Source organism: Heteronotia binoei, chromosome 5 (genome assembly GCF_032191835.1).
Source record: "Heteronotia binoei isolate CCM8104 ecotype False Entrance Well chromosome 5, APGP_CSIRO_Hbin_v1, whole genome shotgun sequence".
Taxonomy (NCBI): domain Eukaryota; kingdom Metazoa; phylum Chordata; class Lepidosauria; order Squamata; family Gekkonidae; genus Heteronotia; species Heteronotia binoei.
This window is the reverse complement of record NC_083227.1, coordinates 77,492,530-77,511,254: the sequence shown is the minus strand read 5'-3', so window position 1 is coordinate 77,511,254 and position 18,725 is coordinate 77,492,530. Positions and strand designations below refer to the sequence as shown.

General features: G+C 41.3%; 1 protein-coding gene across 2 annotated transcripts in view; it reads right to left on the bottom strand.

Annotated features, from left to right (window-relative positions):
* Positions 1–471: 471 nt before the first annotated feature.
* XPC (XPC complex subunit, DNA damage recognition and repair factor) overlaps positions 472–18,725 on the bottom strand; it is a 28,031-nt gene continuing 9,777 nt past the window's right edge. Inside the window, exons 3-16 of one of the 2 annotated variants that reach the window (XM_060239657.1) lie at positions 17,212–17,327; positions 14,898–15,015; positions 14,063–14,147; positions 12,641–12,798; positions 12,292–12,409; positions 11,154–11,243; positions 9,614–10,543; positions 8,047–8,207; positions 7,396–7,477; positions 6,173–6,307; positions 4,549–4,718; positions 3,229–3,322; positions 2,676–2,765; positions 472–1,660 (exon numbers count right to left, since the gene is read on the bottom strand). In XM_060239657.1, coding sequence (XP_060095640.1) covers positions 1,454–1,660; positions 2,676–2,765; positions 3,229–3,322; positions 4,549–4,718; positions 6,173–6,307; positions 7,396–7,477; positions 8,047–8,207; positions 9,614–10,543; positions 11,154–11,243; positions 12,292–12,409; positions 12,641–12,798; positions 14,063–14,147; positions 14,898–15,015; positions 17,212–17,327 — 2,554 coding nt within the window. In that variant the 3' untranslated portion in view covers positions 472–1,453. Of the gene's footprint in view, positions 1,661–2,675; positions 2,766–3,228; positions 3,323–4,548; positions 4,719–6,172; positions 6,308–7,395; positions 7,478–8,046; positions 8,208–9,613; positions 10,544–11,153; positions 11,244–12,291; positions 12,410–12,640; positions 12,799–14,062; positions 14,148–14,897; positions 15,016–17,211; positions 17,328–18,725 lie in introns of those variants that run through there. The other variant, XM_060239658.1, reaches the window with a different exon arrangement.

The following is an 18,725-nucleotide window of genomic DNA, read 5'->3' as shown; positions in this document are numbered from 1 at the left end:
AGAGCTAATCACAACACCCAGTCAAAATAACCCACCAAATTTCCTATGCATTCCTATGATATAAAGTATTTTATAATCCAGCCTAAATTCACAGGGATGTTAGGAATGTGGTACCCATCAGGGAGCTCTGTTTGATAATGAGTAAGTAAAGAATTAGTCAGTCTCACAGTCTGAGCTGGAAAAAGTAACCCTCTAGCCCAGCCCAGAATGCTTGGGAACAAAGGGGAGAGAACAAAAGGCTTCATGACACATTTCAAGTGTATGCCTGCAACCACTACATATAGCACATCTTAACAATTAGGTACGCATATTTGATTTCATGGAAAATATGGGCCTTTGGCTCCAAGCCATGATTACAGCTAGCCATATTGAGATTATGAAGGGAATAATGTAGTCTAAATAGCTGAAATTGCCAAATTATGCACTTGTAGCATTCAAGCAACAATTAACATGAATGGAAAGAAACTGGACAGATATATAACATATCTTTAATATTAAAGACTTTTTTTTTTGCTAAGGATTGAATATAAAAATAATTTTGAACATATTTAAAGTGCTAAAGCTAACTGCACTCAGGTCTAAATAGCAGGATGTTTAAAAAATAATACAAGAGCTACACTGTACTTAAATCTTGTGTAATGGTACAATTTGAATGTTTTTTCTGCAGAAAAAGTGCACAAATCAAGACAGTCTTAACTGGCACACAAGTGATTCTATAATCCTCATTATGTGTGAAAAGGCAGGGTACAAGCAAATCCTGTTCAGGTTGCATTAACTCACAGTGCTTAAAATATGAATCTTAAGAGCTTAACTAAAGTTATTAGCATAACCCATAAAGCTTTGTGAGGATACAGAGGAGAAAATCATAAAACATTCTCCAAAATAAAGTTCCCCAATGGGCACATAGTACTTTTGAACACTAGAAAAAGTTTCCCTAATTGCTAGTAAGACTTGTAGGGGCATGATACATTGAGAAGCGTTTCTGTGCAAGCCCTACCAAAATAAACGTGATCTGTACAATGGAAAAAGGAGGCCGTCAAGGATTTCTGGTCTCATCTAATTATTAAAAAAAATTGCTGCCAAGTCACTTATACCTCATAACCCCACAAATAAAAGTGGAAAACCTAAAGCTCTTAAAAGATGAGAATAAAACATGTAACCCTAAGTTTTTTAACACCGTTCCTATTTGGAATTACACTGTGGAGAAAAATGTCCATTTTGTGGCCTAGACTTATGGTAGTTCTTACCTCTTTATTACCTGAAGTATTTCAAATATTTCAATATACAAATATTGCTCTATTTATACATTGACACAAGTCCAAGTCTCCAGTTTGCAGCTCATATGAAAATGTAATTTGTTAACTTGAAACTATAGGCTAGTTTGAAAGACGTGGCCACGTATGTTTTCCCTTGGCATCATGGGTTTCAAGAAAGGCCCAACATCAGCTCCTGGTCACAGCTTCTCAAATGGGAACAGATGCTTTGCTTCTCCTTTCTTCTCCCTCTTACTCTTTCTTTTTTCTCCTCCACTCTGTTTCTCTGCTTGTCGATTTTGAGGCCAAGCAACAGCCATGTCCCCAGCTAAGGTCTCTGAGCTTGGTCCTTCATCATCAGAGGAGAACCCAGTCTCCCTTCCCATCATGCCATCTGGTGCCTCATTCTGGAAGAGTTGAAAGATTTGACTGACACTGTGGGAAAATTCCCTTTTGGAACAGAAAATACTAGGAGGAAGTCACCAACATGAAAGTATTTTCAGCTCACTGAGAGAAATCATACATACAGAACTCCAGTATTCAAATGATAACCTTTTCTTACATATTCACAGCAAAGTAGTAGAATAATAAATGAACTACTCAGCAATCGTTCAAGCCTGTTTGCCAGTGGCATAAACTAAGACAAAGCTTTGCAGGATTGGGGGAGCATGCCATCTCCAGTTTCTAGTCATAAGAATGCTATGTTCACTCTTGCCTCAAAGGTCAAATGCAGACACTCAAATGTCCTCAGTCATCTCAAGCCTTAAGAGCCACACTGATGATTCACCACACATTGTTATTAATTCAACAACCACTCTTACAAGTTCCATCAATCCTTATAATGAACTTGTGGTAACATACTACCAAAAAAGATGGTGTGTGTAATGTCTTTTTATCATTTCTATAAATCAGGGTTCATTATTTTCTCCTTCCCATTCTATCCTGCAGCTATTTTGGTTGAGCGATTTCCAACCTTTGCTCACAAAATGATCTCGATATTTGAACTACTGCAGAGTCCTCCAATCCAGACAACCGAGTCAAGACACAAAGCAAGCAATTTTATACGTAACTTGTAGACTAATAATATGCAAGGCAGTCCTACAGCAAGCTTTAGGGCCTCGTCAAACATTAGAGATCAGTCTGTGTGTAGAAAAAAGAGCATTATCATTCCAAGTATAGCAGAAATGCTCCTTTTGTCAAAATATATTGACCAAAATAAGGCCTTTCCTTTGCTGAAATACAGAAGAGGAAACTCTACAGATTTTAGGGAAAGGACAGTACTCTGTTCCAGTTCAAAAACATTTACTCACACTCTTTCTTCAAAAGTCAAATATAGTCTTAGTTTCCATACAGTTCTGAATAATCTCAGCAGTAACAACATCCAAGCAGGAAAAAAGGCAACTTATTTCAATAGTTTTTTACCTTAGTAGAGTAGCGTTTCTTCAGTCTCTCTCGGATCAGAACTCCTTTCACCAGCAGTTTCCAGTTCCCCAAAACTCTTTTTTCCTGCTTCTGTGTTTAAAATTCACCCCAAATTAGGATGTGGTACAACAAATTAAAATAACCGTAGGACTTATATCTTACAAGAGAACTCACTAAGTAAATTGAACTCCTTTAGTCCAAAGGGAAGAAATAATATATCCAAATCATTATTCAACTCTGTTGGAGCTGTAACTTTCTATGTATCATGTTGAATTGGTCTGATATTGGAAAGTAGAATTTCAGTCTCAAAAGTAAAGCATCCCTGGTGTTAAATTTACTTCCATATTCACAACCAAGTGATAACTCAAGAACATAAACATTTAGGAACCTTACAGGTATAGGGTAATGTTAGAAATGGTGAAAACATGTTACTGTTCTGGTGAATAGTTTAAGGAACTGCTTTGCTCTCTAATACTGTCCAGTTCTATCAGTACCAGTTCAATTCACTGAAAGGAAAGAGGGGATGGGCTCTTTCAAAAGGATTCTTTCTTACCTCCTTTTCTTTCTTTTCCCTCTCTGCTTCTTCATTCTCCCAAGCTGCAACAAGCACCTCTTTGTATTCTTCACAGATTACATAGCCTTCAGTACTGGTGAGGAGAACATAATAATCTAGTCACCCACATACTGTGAGTGTTCATTTAATGGATTAATAGTACTTACATGGGAAGATTCATTACATTATGATCATACATCATGGGACCCCAGACTATGCTGAACTGCAATGACCGGCTAGAAACATCAATATGGTTATGACTATGCAGTAGCAACTGGCACCCCATTCCCCCTCACCACACACACAGAATGTATAAGACTGTGTTGCTGAGGCAAGCTCCTGGTCTAGTGCCAGAAACAGCATAGTGGATAGAGTGTTGACCTTGGGCCAAAACCTGTGTTCAGATCTTTGCTCAGTCCTGAAGTCCACTGGATGGCCCTGGGCCCAGTCACTTCCTCTCAGCCTAACCTAATTCACAGGGTTTCAAATAAACAAAATGGCATAATCCACATTTGATCCACTTAATTCATTCAGGGGAAACATAATACAAATGAGGGGAAAAAACCGGAGTCCCTGTCCCCACAGAAGCTTATCTTAGGCTTCCTCAACAATTTCCCTTTGTTTTTGGGCTACATTATTCCTCCATCCACTCAGTAATTTCTGAGATAATCATTTACCTTTGCTTCACCTACATTCCATCTTGGCAAAGGATGGCAAAGAGAGGGGAAGGTGAGGCACATGAATGCTGGACAAGGTGCTTCTGAAGCTTCATGTCCACATGCATTGTGGGGAGATGGGAGGAATTTTTCCATGGAAACTGCAGCACTAAGGGTACATCAGCATGCTACTCACACAAGCAAATGTTTAATTTCATATGCCAATTGCTGAACTAGCTGCATCTTTTGAAGAATCTTGAACAATCCACCCTGATCTGATTTCTACTGCCTGAGTATCATGGAAAATAAAATAAAAGGATGGGGAACTAGAAACTGACTGGCCAAAATTATATACTGTTATGTTCATTTTCTTTCATTTAAGTACCCCACTTTGGCTTACAGCATTCTTCCCTTTTCCATTTTATCCTTGCAAAAAAACTGATATAGATTGGACTGAGAGTGTATAACAGGAGCAAGGTTACACAGCAAGTTTCTATGGCAGAACAGAGATACTAATTTCTGTCCTGAAGACTGCTGGATGACCTTCAGTTAATCGCTCCCTTTCAGCCCACCCATATCTAAGGCATATTCTCCACTGATGGAACAAGTTCCACACATGACACCACTGTAGACCGAACAAAACCAGAAAGCAGGACTGACATACACTGGGTGTGAATAGCCACCATGAAAATCAAATCCAGTAACAGCCGGAACACAGTCAATATCCAGTTTACGGGCCACTCTGTGAAGGTTTGGAAGCTTTAGCTGTACACAGCCTATCGGTAACATGCAGGGCTGGAAAAGGTACACATTTCCAAATTCATTCCGAGGAACCTGAAAAGAAGGGGGGAAAGGAAGAGTGAAACAAACCAGAAGGACTGAAGTTAATGTTTTAAAACAGAAATCTTCTCTTGCCAAAATGCCCACCACTGTTTAAAATGACAACGTTTAGAAGAAAAGTTGCTGCAAGAGTATAAGTTCACAGGAACACAAAGTATTCAATGAAATTCCATGTGCTACGTTTAAAACATTTAATCTGCATTTTTTATTATCACGCCAATTTTCTTGTCAGACTTGAAAATCATATTGAAAGACCTTAATGGAACTTTACCACTTGTAACAGGCTATTTTTATCCTGTAAAGGACAATCCACAAACTGCTTTAACCAACTCTGGCCCAGTTCAGCTTAAGCTACGGAGAAAGTAGAGAAAGAAGTACCTTTCTCCTTTTCTCACAATACAAGAACTCATGGGCATTCGATGAAATTGCTGAGCAGTCAGGTTAAAACAGATAAAAGTACTTCTTCACCCAAAGGGTGATTAACATGTGGAATTCACTGCCACAGGAGGTGGTGGCAGCTACAAGCATAGCCAACTTCAAGAGGGGGTTAGATAAAAATATGGAGCAGAGGTCCATCAGTGGCTATTAGCCATAGTGTGTATGTATGTATATATATATGTGTGTGTGTGTGTGTGTGTGTATATAAATTTTTTGGCCACTGTGTGACACAGAGTGTTGGACTGGATGGGCCACTGGCCTGATCCAACATGGCTTCTCTTATGTTCTTATCACAATTGTAGATGTCCTTGATTCCCCCATCAGTTCTTCTAATTGAGCAGAAGCAACAGAAGAGGTCTAATGGTGCACAAACCATCCTTCCAACACCAGAACAACCCCTAGATCAGAGTTCTTCCTTCCAGTATAAGGAATCCCTTTGCTACAGGGATTTAAGAGGACAGAGAAGGATCCTGCACTATGCTTGATTTCAGCTCAAGCCTTTTATGAAGGCCAGGTTGCTTCTACAGTAGTCCAGACTCTTGAATCCTGTTTATAATCCAAAGCTTTTGATTATCTATACATCCTGCAATGCTCCACTAAGATCCTGAAAAATATTTTGGTCTCCTGAGTTTTAAAGAAAGCAAGGCCTAAATGCATCAAATTGAATGGGAGTTCCCTCATTAACACCACTCCCCCCAAAAAACCCAACAATAATCTTCTTTTCTAAAGGTCATCAAAAAAAGCAAATGATGCAATCTTATCAGCAGTTAAAATGTAGTCTTCCAATTGTTTATTCTGGAATAATCCCACTGAATCCACTAAAACTACTGCAGAACAGTGTTGAGAATACTAGGACTGATTTGGAAAAGTTCACATGAACTGCAGTTGAATCCTAAAAACAGGAATCATAGAATGCATGGAATCAATGCGATAGCATAATATCACACAATGTTAGTTTAGATTATAAAAGCTTCTCCATTAAATCTGATCTGTTCTCCTGCTTTGCTTACCCTCCCATCTACTGCCACAGGGGGCTGATACTCTTCTGTCTGCCAGAGACCAAAGAGGGCCAAGTCCTTTTTGTCCCGGTTTGCAGGTTCCACCATTCGTGCCTTCCTTGCCTGGTTGGAGTAGCCTATGACCATCTGTGCAAACAAGACAAGTGAATGCAACATGAACTAGAGGCACATCAAAGCAGGCACTTCTTTCAGATGTGATGGGGTATAAAAGGCAGAGTTGCTAATCTATTACCTGTTGCAGGTAGGTATGTTTTAGACCAAACTGCATGCAGTCAGGTACCTATTTGAACAAATTGAAATAGGCGCTATTCTGTCCATTGCAAGAACAGCTCTTCATACAGGACAGCATTTCCTTAATAGCGTTTCAGACTGAAGAGGGGACTTACAGCGGTCAGTCATAAGGGGGGAGAGATGCAGATGTTGGGGAACAATGAGTCTGAGCCAGAAAGAGTAATAGGTTCTTATACCCTTTTTTCGCTACTCAAAGAAGTCTCAGAGCAGCTTACAATTGCTTTCCTTTCCTCTTCCCACAACAACCAGCTTATGAGGTAGGTGGGGCTGAGAGAGCTCTGAGAGAATTGTGACTGACCCAAGGTCACTCAGCTGAGCTCACTTGCAGCATGCTTTAAAGGGTTCCCTGGGTGCCAGCATGTCTGGCCATAGACCAAATGGACCACCTAAGAAAAACTGTAGGTGGTCCATCTAAACCATGAATACATGGACTGGGCAGACCATGAACCAGTCCCCGGTCTATAACAAAATTAGGTCTATGGACCAGTTCGTGCCCATCCCTAGCTACTAGCCATGAACCTCTACATGTAGAGACAATAAACCTTGGAATAACAGTTCAAGGAAGCAGTATCAGCGGAAAGCTGTGGTCTCAATGCCCTGTTTCTTCATCCTTCAGAACTGGTTGGCCAGGGTGTAAAGCAGGATGTTGGTTTGTATGGACCACTGGTCTGTTCCAGCAGGGATCTTATGTTTCTATGACTGAATGTGTTATTCTGTCTACTCTAATATTGGTCACCTTAAATGAGAGGAACTCCTGAACACAGCCCTGCAGGGTCATTAGGATACAGGTCTTCCCCACTCTGGTTACCCTCTGGGCAGATTCTATTTCAAGTGACAAGTCCCATGTGTCCATACTTCATTTTGTTATTGAGGGACAGTCATAGCTATAACTCCTGCCAACAGTCTCCATTCTCTTACCTTACCTTATATGGTACTTCCCCAAGCCTCACTACTCGAGCTTGCTTCAGCCATGTATCCTTGGAGTGCAGTGTGTGGACACAGTCTCTGAAAAAAAATCAAAGACAGCATCCTTTCCCAATGCAAATATGCACAATGATTCTGATTGTTATTAATTATCAATGAAGATACCGTGAATTTGGGGTATGTATCGATGAAGATCCTGTGAATTTGGGGTAGGTATCTGTGAGTTTCCTGCATTGTGCAGGGGGTTGGAGTAGATGACCCTGGAGGTCCCTTCCAGCTCTATGATTCTATGATCAACACCACACTTTAAAAAGAGAATTAGAACAGTGCTAAAGCACTGTTTTAGAATTAGAACAGTGCCAAAGTCTACAAGAAAAGTTAAAAGTTCTGCTGTCAGTTCATATTGACTGAACTTGCAATGTCAATTATTTTGACATTTCACCAGGCATTGTCCATTCTTGTTCAAAAGTGTTCTTCATAGCCATAAGGGCTATAAATCCTCTTCTAAAAATGAAAGCTGGGATTCTCAAGATGCTGAATTCTGTACTCCATAACATATGTAGCATTTCCATGATGTTTACACAGAAAGCACAGATCCTACACCCAAGGAAGCCACATTTCATGGAATACACACCTGAGGGATTTCTCACCTGGAATACACAGCCTCTCCTCGGCAGTATCCAAGCACAGCAGCTGATTCTGGGTAGATGGCTTCATATTTAAGGAGATGCCTGTTTAAGGCATAAAGTGGGTGATTCTTGTATTCACCAATGGCTGTTGGGAGGGGCTGGTCCTGAAGCTGAGCTAGAAACTGTGGGAACCATACTGTCAGTGGCACACTTCAGAGTTTATAACACACAAATATATTCATTCTTCAGCTGTCAGAAGACTAAGGCCAGCAGACACCTGCATGTTCATCATTTGATCATGTGATGACCTGCGGGTGTGGATGAGCCATTGCAGCTTAACACCACAAATGGATTTTTCATATCACGACACCACCTCAGACAAAATACTTTCTTGAGGGGTCAGTTCACACATTCAGCTGCGAGTCATCAAGGGCTGAATAAAACAAGCAATGAGACTTCAACAGTATACACTCCTGCATGAACCAGGTCTCAGGCACTCTGTATACAAGGAGAGCATTCAGAAAAGCCAACTATTCCTGACACAGAGTGTAATATGAACTGGGCACATCCTTGAAAGCAGTTTTAGGGTTCAACCAGCGCAGTGGCTTTTGCTGGGTCTTTATTCTAGATCTCTTGTTCCTAATCTACAGGGATATGTAGCAACCCTAACAGTCCAGATTAGCCTGCTCTTGTCAGAGCTCAGAAGCTAAGCAGCATCAGTACTTGGATGACAGACCAACAAAGACCAGTCTGTTGTGCAGAGGAAGGCAATAGCAGAATACCTCTGCTGTTCTCTTGCCTTGGAAACCTCATGAGGTGGAACTTCAAGGGGTTGCCATGAGTCAGCTGTGACCTGACTGCACACCTTACTTATACGGTTCACAGAATTAAAGCTACCTGGCTCACTGTATCAAATTAACAGACGGTCTATCATCAGCTATGTGCCAAAAAATGCTAAATGGAATTTCTATGCCTCTGAATACCAGTTTCTGTGCCTTCAGGCCTTAAATACGGCTTATCTGCTTATTTACTATTGGAAACAGAAGGGCAAAAAATATACTTGGTCTGATTCAGCAGAAGCCTTATTAGTTTCTACAAGAGGCATACAGTCCCTACCAGTCCAGGTCACTTTCATTACTAGAATATTATAAGAGCAAGCTCTGTAATGGCTTTTTGCTGAAAAAGAAAGTTTCACTGGACAGTGAGTTGCCCAACTATCCCTTTTTTCTCCAAGCAACTCTAGCATAAATGATCATTGAGCCATTCTGCTTACATTCTGTAGCACAATGGAAGCTAAATGGGAGCTACTAATTTATTTAGAAATGCCTAACATGGCATTTGCTGCCTCTGTGCCAAGCCTGTAGATTGAAAAGTCTGCTAGCCCTCAGCCCCTCCCCAAAGCCATTTTGTGAAACCCATTCCACTAAAATCCAGAGAGCACTTCAAACCTCTGATTTCCATCTTCCCATTCCCACATCCTACTCACCCACTTCCCATTTCCTTTTCTAGAATATCTGAATATTAAGATGACAGGGGAGCACCAAGCCAATTTGGAACCCATCTTGGCCATGTAGTACAAAAAAATTACCTCTTTTTCTTCTTTCTTCTCCCTCTCCACAAATGGGCTTCTGTATGGCTCCAAAGTGTCATTCCACCACTGCGCATCCACACGGCTTTTCCTCGTTGATGTCATCCATGCTCGATCGTATCTTTGTGTTACGTCCTTTACACAGCCATCATTGTCAAAGCCAATGATATAGCACACTGGTTTGGTGGCATATTTGAAGCACAGCAAAGGCTGACCAACTGTGCCATGAACACAGTTCACATCCACCCACTTGCCTTCTTGCTCAACAAAAACCTCCACCCACTGATCTGTGCCTCTCCGCACAGGCTCCTGACTTCCTTCTTCATCATCACTACTAGAAATTATTTTGTTCTTTTTCTTTGGGTTCGAAGAACTTGAGAGAGTGGTTTTCTTCAGCAAATGCTTGGGTTCTTTCAACGCTGAAGGTGCAGATTTCCATCTATTGTTAACTGCTGCTCTTGCTTTAGGTGTTCCCAGTGAAGGCCTATGCTTCCTATTAGTAGTTTCAAAATCATCATCAGAGACACTATTATCATCTTGATCATCTTCTGAAGCATGGAATTCAGAATCACTGCCCTCATCACTTCCACTCTCCTCTTTATAAGACACTTTTGAAGCTACTCTTCGTTGGCGGTCATTTTTGGGCCTCCCCAACTCTTCCCTTCCCTTCAAGTTGTTTTCACCATCACCAGATTCCTCTTCTTTCTGTGCACCTCTTGGTACCCTATATTTACTTATTTTCCTTTTGGCTTCAGGGGAATTTGGTTTCTTCTCAGCTTCTACGTTCTTTGATGCAGCCTCCTCTTGGCCTGCTCTTTGTTTGCTCTTTAGTCCTGGGCATTTTTTTGGTGCAACTCTAGGCTTTTTGGCAGAAGTATCCAATTCCTCAGAGACTAAACTGACAGAACGCTTCTTGGTTGGGGACTTCCCCTGAAATAAAGAAAATGAGTTTTCTGTTGAATGTGGAAAGACGAAGAAAATGTAAATGCATTAGGATCTTTTGTATGAGCCAACAGCTTGAAAGAGAGCTACTAAGTCAACAATACTATGTTCTGAAACATCTGTTCTGTACATTCATCATTTGGCTCTGTTCAGAATCATACAAAGCCACAGTTTGATTAAACTAACTATGGTTAGTGTGATTGTAGAACTGCATCTACTCAGACAAACATTAGGGTCCATTGAACAGGAGCTTGGCTCCATCAAACATTTCTGATTAAAAGGGTTTCCATCAGAGGAGCATCAGCTTTCTTGTGTGCCTCCTTACACTGTAGCCTGAAATACTACTCCTGGGAGACACAGGGCTTTCCAGAAATAGCATAACAGAGGAGTCAAAAGTCTATAGCAGGAGGAGGGAATTAGTGAGAATTGCCTGCCCCTTCTGTTGGTGGAAATCCTTTCATGGATCTGAGCCAAGTTTTGAATATGACTTAAAGAAACAAAGACAGGCAAATAAAAATAGGAATTGTTGGTTTTTACAAAACTGGACACTTGCCTGCCCACAGCGATCTCCCTACCCAGTGCTTTACTGTTCTGTTACCTTCCCAGCTGGCTCTTTCAGAGGAATGGGTTGTAAAGACAAGACAAGCCGGCACAGAAGCTGCAACGACCGCAGAATGAGTAAGAATATCTATTTAAAATACAAACATAAATAATCTGTTTGGAATCTGAGTTTAAGCATGTAGTGATCCCCCCCAAAATATAAGCCCATTTTCCTGCTTCCCCAAACCTCAGAAAAAGTTATTTCCAGACCAAATGGAATGAAAAGCAATGAAAAGAGCACTTTCCCCACAACCGATGTACCATAGTTTAGACCCTGATCTCCTTTACACATAACTTCTGTGGTTGCTGCTACTTGTTGCTGTTCAGATTCCTTGCAAAAGCTTCTGCCCCAAAAGCTTTTTTAGCAAGTTTTTGCATATCTGAAGGTGTCACCCTGCAAATGGCTAAGATCTATAGCTGCCTCTATACCTGCATTCTTTGTGCTGCCCCCCCCCCCCTTTGCGATATGATCTGCCTAAGGAAGTGAAGAAGGACCCACACTTTTGTCACTCTACGATGTAAAACAGAATTGTTCAGGAAGGATTTTTTGCAAATAGGATTCTAGTATAATGCCTTGACATGGATAGCCCAGGCTAGCCCAATCTCATCAGATCTCAGCACTTTCCACCACCACCATGGTATACTGGAATGGTTCAGGAAGGTGTTTTTAGAAAGAGAACAGAGCTGTAGCTTAAGCCACAGGGTATGGCATGTATTATAGTGTTCTTATGGCATTTTTTTCTAATTTGTAATTCCATTTTCTGCAATGCTTGTTTATTATGTCTGATAGGACTAGGACTGCAAAATTAAAGATACCTTTTGCACTATTGTATGGCTTATTAGATCTCTCAAATTATTTGACTGCATTATCTTATACTGGGTAATCTGCCTTGAGTCTTAGAAGAAAAAATAAATACTGCAATGTTCCCTGGAGTTACTGGATATTGGTATATGTTAAAGATACGACTGGAGGAAACACCTGGGCAGAAACCTTACACAAACGTAAGGCAAATGAGAACAGCCATAGAGGTGGCCACAAGCATCCACTTGGGGTTCATGTAAAAGCAATCTTGTTTCCTATTTCAAAAAGTCTGCATTCTCAAATGCTTTAGTTCCTCAAAAGCCTCGTCACTTACATGCACCAATTCTTCATCATCTCGCGCAGCATAGATAGCAAACCGCCGCTCCAAGGTAGACTGCCAACTTTCTTCATTAGCAGAGAGCTCACTATTGACGGTAAAGGTTGCAACAAACCTTGAGGAACAAAACAATTTTTATTTAGTTTTCCTGCTCTTCTGGCTAGCGTCTTCATATTGCATCCCCATCTTTTCAGGGGATTTATGTTCTCCCATCCAATTAAAGTTTTTAAAAAGGACAGACAGCTTACATTTTGGCTACACACAAGGAAAGAAATATTTCTACTTTGTCACACTGAAGACAGAATCTTTTTTTTTTTAAGAGATGGTCATGGAGAGAGACTCTTACCATTTCACAAGGTTTGACAGATACAAGCGGTCTACACGATCCATAGGCACTTTTGTGAAGTGGGCTGGGATTATAGAAAGGCCAATTGCTTGGAGATCTGGCTGACTACAGACTCTGTTCCGATAGAAACCATTTGCCAACAAGCACAGTAAGTGAACCTTTAGGGAAAAAGGAAGCAGGTCCCCAAAAGAGAAAACAGCAAATTTGTAGGTTAATGATGATGCTCTGAGTGTGTAAATCAAAAACAGCAGTCCCAACTTTGACCAAATTCATTGTAGGAACCCAACACAGCTATTTCAATCCCTCCCTCCCACTCTACCACCTAAATTTGACAAACCAGGCCCTTCTCAGTGTATTTTCATGATTATACTGTGCGTCTAAACAGGGCCTTAATGTTTTAATTGCTGTTTTAGTCATGATTTTTATGTCACTTGGAGCAAAGAAACAGCAACATATACATGCTGTAAACAAACAAGTTTAGACCTTCAGGATGAAAGCTTTACTAAGGTTTAAGCAGAACTGTATGAGAAAGAAGAAACTGGTCTAACAAGTGGCATTATGCACTTTTAAAAAAAATCCTAACTGCCACACACACACACAACCCCCCCCCCCCATATGTTCTGGGTGATTTGGGCAAATGTATAGTTGTCTTCCTAGTAATGACACATTGAGTTACCATCTGGAATTTGTGTTTGTGTGTACCTGGAAGTCATGGTGACTTCTGGCGACCCCTAGTGGAGTTTGGGACATTTCAGAGAGGTGGTGTGCTATTGTCTGTCTCTGCATCTCAGCCCTGGCATTCCTTGGAGGTCTCCCTTCCAACTACTTGCCAGGGTTCGCCCTGCTTAGCTTTCCAAGATCAGATGAGATCAAATTATGTTCAAATTGCAATATCTCTCAAGAGACAGAATAAGGTGACAGAAACAGAATCCCAATCTCGGCCTCTGTAATTTGCTTTTCTCAACTAAATTCTTATTATATCAGGCACCAGTGTGGCAGAGTAGTTAGAGTGTGGAACTAGGATCTGAAACACAGGTTCAAATCCCCACTCTTCCATGGAAGCTCATTGGATGACCTTAGGCCACTCACAGACTCTCAGTCTATCTACTTTACAAAGTTGCTGTAGGCAGGCCTTTTTTTGAACAGGAATGCAGTTTTGGCTGGCTTGGTGTCAGGGATGGATGGCCTAATATGCAAATGAGTTCCTGCTGTGCTTTTTCTTTTAAAAAGCTCTGTGCGAAAGTAGTGATGTAGGTGTGACCTGATATGCAAACGAGTTCCTGCTGGGCTTTTTCTACAAAAAAAGCCCTGGTTGTAAGAAAAAAATTGGGGATGGGGAGAAGGTTGTTGTAAGCCTCCTAGGGTCCCCATTGTGAGTAACTGCAGGGTACAAATATATAAATAAAATAAATCAAGTCTTACCTTGTGCGTGTCTTCATGAACTTCTTTGTTAAAGCGTTTCATCATTCTTCGGAGGTATGTCTCAAACTCAACTTCCCTTTTCTCTCTGCAAGATGCCACATGCAAAATTGTCAAATCAGAACTCATGGCCCAGAAGACTCGAGAGCAGATTCTTCACATTATAATTTGCATATAGCTCAGTATAGTGCTTTGTGGTTGTATTCACATTGCTTCCAACCAAAATTAAGCACAACCTCAGCTTGTTCCTGGGCTTCCACATGCATGCAATGTTCCTTCCCTTCTAGTGTGGAGTGCAGGCATGGAGTGAAATGTAATCCAGGTTTGGAATCCTGGTTTATGAAGGGGCAATTAACTTTGGTAAAGCAGTGTGGCTTGCATCCTATGAATGCATTCAGTACATGCTATGCCACAGAGTGCACTTCCTCTTGTACTAAAACTTCCACTTGCCCAGGACCAATGGTTTTCACTGAGCCCTTGAGCAAGCAGAAATTTTAGTGAAAGTGGAAATGCACTCTGCAGCACGGACTATCTAGTGCACACAGAACACTTCCACAGTCCAAGCCAAACCCTACATTCACACATTATGGGTAACACGAGTCATCATTAAAGCAGAACATCTTCATCACCTTTGTGTGAGAAGGCAGAGTAGATGGAAGAAGATACACAGAAGCCAGCTTGCACACACTGAAGCTTGATGTGACAGTGAATTGCAGCCACCATGTACTATTGGTAGTTGTATGAATGCGGGTCTTCTTAGGATTTGCTGTCCCAGATAGGAGAAAAGGGAAAGCTAGCCGTAGATATCTCAGTACAGAGCTCCCCAACCTCAACTTACCTTCTCTCTCTTTTTTTTGCTTGTTCTGGTGTCTCAATCTCTATCTCAACCATTTTGTTGGGGAGGGCTGGCACTGGAGATATGTCTTGCAGGATCCCTACCTCAGGCTCACAAAGTTCTGGAAATGGAAGAGTAAATCCAAACTGCATCATTCAGTAAGATATCAAGCATTTCAGTTTCAACTCACAGCTGATTCAACTATATTATTGGGCAATTTTTTAAAAAGGCATAGTTTTCCAAAGCAGAGTCTTACAAGGAAATCACATCATGAGGTTAGAAATGCTTCAGTTTCACAGAGAAGATATATGTTTTCTCAGTTGGTTTTAAGGACTTTACCAAATACAGATTTTTCTCTGTTAAATGGGTGGGAATACAGCTCTTTGTACCTGATGCTTACATAGATCTTAAGACAGGGAGCATATAAGGCAGGACCTAAAAATGTAGTATGAGGTGTAGAATTCCAATCCTGTGCAAACATGACTGAGCTGCCACTTGCTGACCACAAAGGATCCAAATGAACCAATTTTATTTATCCATTCCACCCACACAGCTGAAGACATCTCAGCTGAATAAAACTAATGGTATCATTATCAACCATTTTGAGGAGAAATGACCAAGAATGCTTTAGCCACCACTCACAGGCTTCATGCTTCAGAATACAGGCAATTGTGATTTAAAGGGAGGGGGAGTTTGAGTACCATACAGATTTCCAGCATAAATTAGAGAAGACATCACAATGTCTATCTCTACTGGCTGTATTTTAAAGCCTGGCCAACTGACTAAACTAGTTTCATATTCCTAAGACCAAAACAACTCATTTTATAACATACTGGCAAGAAGTAATCTATGCAGAACTCTTTGTCACACCTAGCACAAACCTCTCTCTCTCTCTCTCACACGCACACACACACTCATGCTAAAACTACTGGAAATACTTAGGGTTATGCTCTCCTTTCAATCAGACCACTCCACAAGGAACATAAAATGATCTCTGACAACTCAATACCACATAGATTCAACCACAGCAGATTTCAGAACTTCATTTTCATTCCTTTATCTGTTAGTGCTGCCTTTTACCCCTTCTGTTTATGCCACTCAAAAAAACAACCACCACCACCCTGTACATTTCATGGATGTTTCCAGTGGGAGCTGTGTTTAGTGTTAATTGCTTAACATGGGTTAAAGATTATGTTTCTTTCTGGCCATTTCCAGGGAAATAGAATAAGCAAAACACACCCTGGACCTTCCCACAACACCTCCCTTGAGAAAAAGCATTGTACCACCTCATACACACACATCCAAAAATCCATCTCCAGAGAAATCCTTTCCAGCTAAAAGGTTCGTAAAGGGCAGCCGTGATGTATTAATCCATGTTAAAGTGATAGATTTATGCCATAGGGCAGGGGTGGCCAACAGTAGCTCTCCAGATGTTTTTGCCTACAACTCCCATCAGCCCCCGTCATTGGCCATGCTAGCTTGGGCTGATGGGAGTTGAAGGCAAAAAACATCTGGAGAGCTACCGTTGGCCACCCCTGCTATAGGGGCATTCTTTGAAATAGCTGGCAACTAAAATATGTGCCAAACATTTGTAATGAATAGTCAGCTGTAAGATTCTTGTGTGATTTTAGTTTGTCTGCTGTATATTAATACAGTATAATAGTATATTAACAACAGCATCACAGCCTCAGACACCCAGCTAGTAGAGGTGAATAACAGCTATGAAGAGCAATACAAAGACCTTCCAGAAAGAGGAAGGGCTGGAAGAAAGCTGATATTTCAAGGAGGACTATCCCCTTTATGACTAGGTAATTCCCACATTTAAGTACTCTGCTTTCCTGGGGGGAAAGTCCACCTATGATACACAACCCAGAAGGCTTTTCATATTTTGTCTCACCTGATTTTAAGCTTATCTAAGGTTGTTACAAAATGGAAGAATAAGAAGACTGCAGATTTATATCCTGCCCTTCTCTCTGAATCAGAGACTCAGAGCAGCTTACAATCTCCTATATCTTCTCCCCCCACAACAGACACCCTGTGAGGTGGGTGGGGCTGAGAGGGCTCTTACAGCAGTTATCCTTTCAAGGACAACTCCGGTGATAGCTATGGCTAACCTAAGGCCATTCCAGCAGCTGTAAGAGCAGGAGTGGGGAATCAAACCCGATTCTCCCAGATAAGAGTCCGCGCACTTAACCACTACACCAAACTGGCTCTCAGTTATCATAAAACCCTGAAGAATTCAGCAGAACAACAAACTCAAAGAATAATAAATCTAGATAGAAATTAATGGTTTACAAGACCAAAAGAAAAGGACTACCTTCCACATCTTCCCACTCATCTTCACTTTCCTCTTCATCCTCATCCTCTCTCTTTTTGCTTGCAGATTCTCTTTTCAAGAAAGTCTCTTCCCATAGAAGGCTGCTCTGCAAACCACTATAAAGGGTGCAAGAAGAAACATCTAGCTAACTAGTTTAAGGAGACCACATTTAAAAGGGCATCCGAAGCAAACTTCTGTGTGCAAGATGCTGCTGAAAGCTCCAACAGAAAAATCACAAACCCATACATGCACATCCTGTCTAAAACAATAGGGAGGGGTAGGAGCTTTAAAAACTGTTAAAGCTTCCTTACATTTCCATTAAGTTTTGCAAAGAAGGTTCAACTATACAGAGCCATCTGCAAAACTGGTGTGTTCCACCACCCTCATAATGAAAAATACAGAAATGGGAACAACTTCATTCTGCTGTTTACAGCCCATCCATGAGCTAGAAGAAGTACCCTGCTGCATCAGGTCAATGGTCCCTTTAGTCCCATCCCATTTCATACACTGGATAGTCAATTGCTCTAGAGGGCCAGCAAGTCAGTTCACATAGAATACAGAAGCCAAGCCGATTAACACGCAATGTACCAACCTCAATGGAATGGTTATCTAATACTGCAGAAAAAGCCCTGTGAAAAATAGGGAGAAAAATGGTCTGGTCTTGTACATCCCCCATCAGGATGCTGTGATCTTCAAAGTGTTGCATTAACACATCTGGGCAGCTCAAAAGAACTTTCTCCGTACCTCAGCATAATGTTTTATACACAGGAACAGGGGACATGTCTAAGAGTAAATTACGAGATGGAGTAGAGAAGAAGACAATGCTTTGCCAGCTCCTTCAATCATTTTTGTTCAACAGTCTACACACAAAGATTATGTGAGGAGGCACAGATTTTATGATGGGATTCAGGAAATAAAGAATAGCTCTCTGAAGACAGCCAGATTGGTGTAGTGGTCAGAGTGTCAGATCCATGTATAGTTGCCAGACCCCCAATTTCAGTGGGGGATCTCTCAGCTTCAGGGGCTCCTCTCCATCACGGATGAGCGGGATGGCAGGTAAAACCCCTCCCCTAAACAGGGATATTGCTGCAATGCAATGGCATCGCCTGGAAATGACATCATCTTCCATGCAACATCCCCACCCGCCCCTGGAATGCCCACCAAATTTCCCCACTGGATAGATGAGGGAACCTGGCAATCCAGGTTCAAATTCCCCCTTAGCCACAGGAATTCACTGAGTTACCTTGGGCCATTCGCTAAATCTTTGACTAATCTACATCATTAGTTTGTTGCCTCCCATCAAAAGAACAGCAAGTTTTTTTGGGGGGGGGGGGACCTATTAGGAAGATAAACAGAAAACCTACAAGGAGTTGCACAGGCAATCATTTTCCCCTCACCATTTATTTATTTATTACCTTAAATTTCTATCCTGCCCTCTCCGCAAGTGGACAGGGCAGCTCACTTTGCTTTCCTAGGTGGCTCAGTTCAAACCAATTCAGACATATTTACAATTA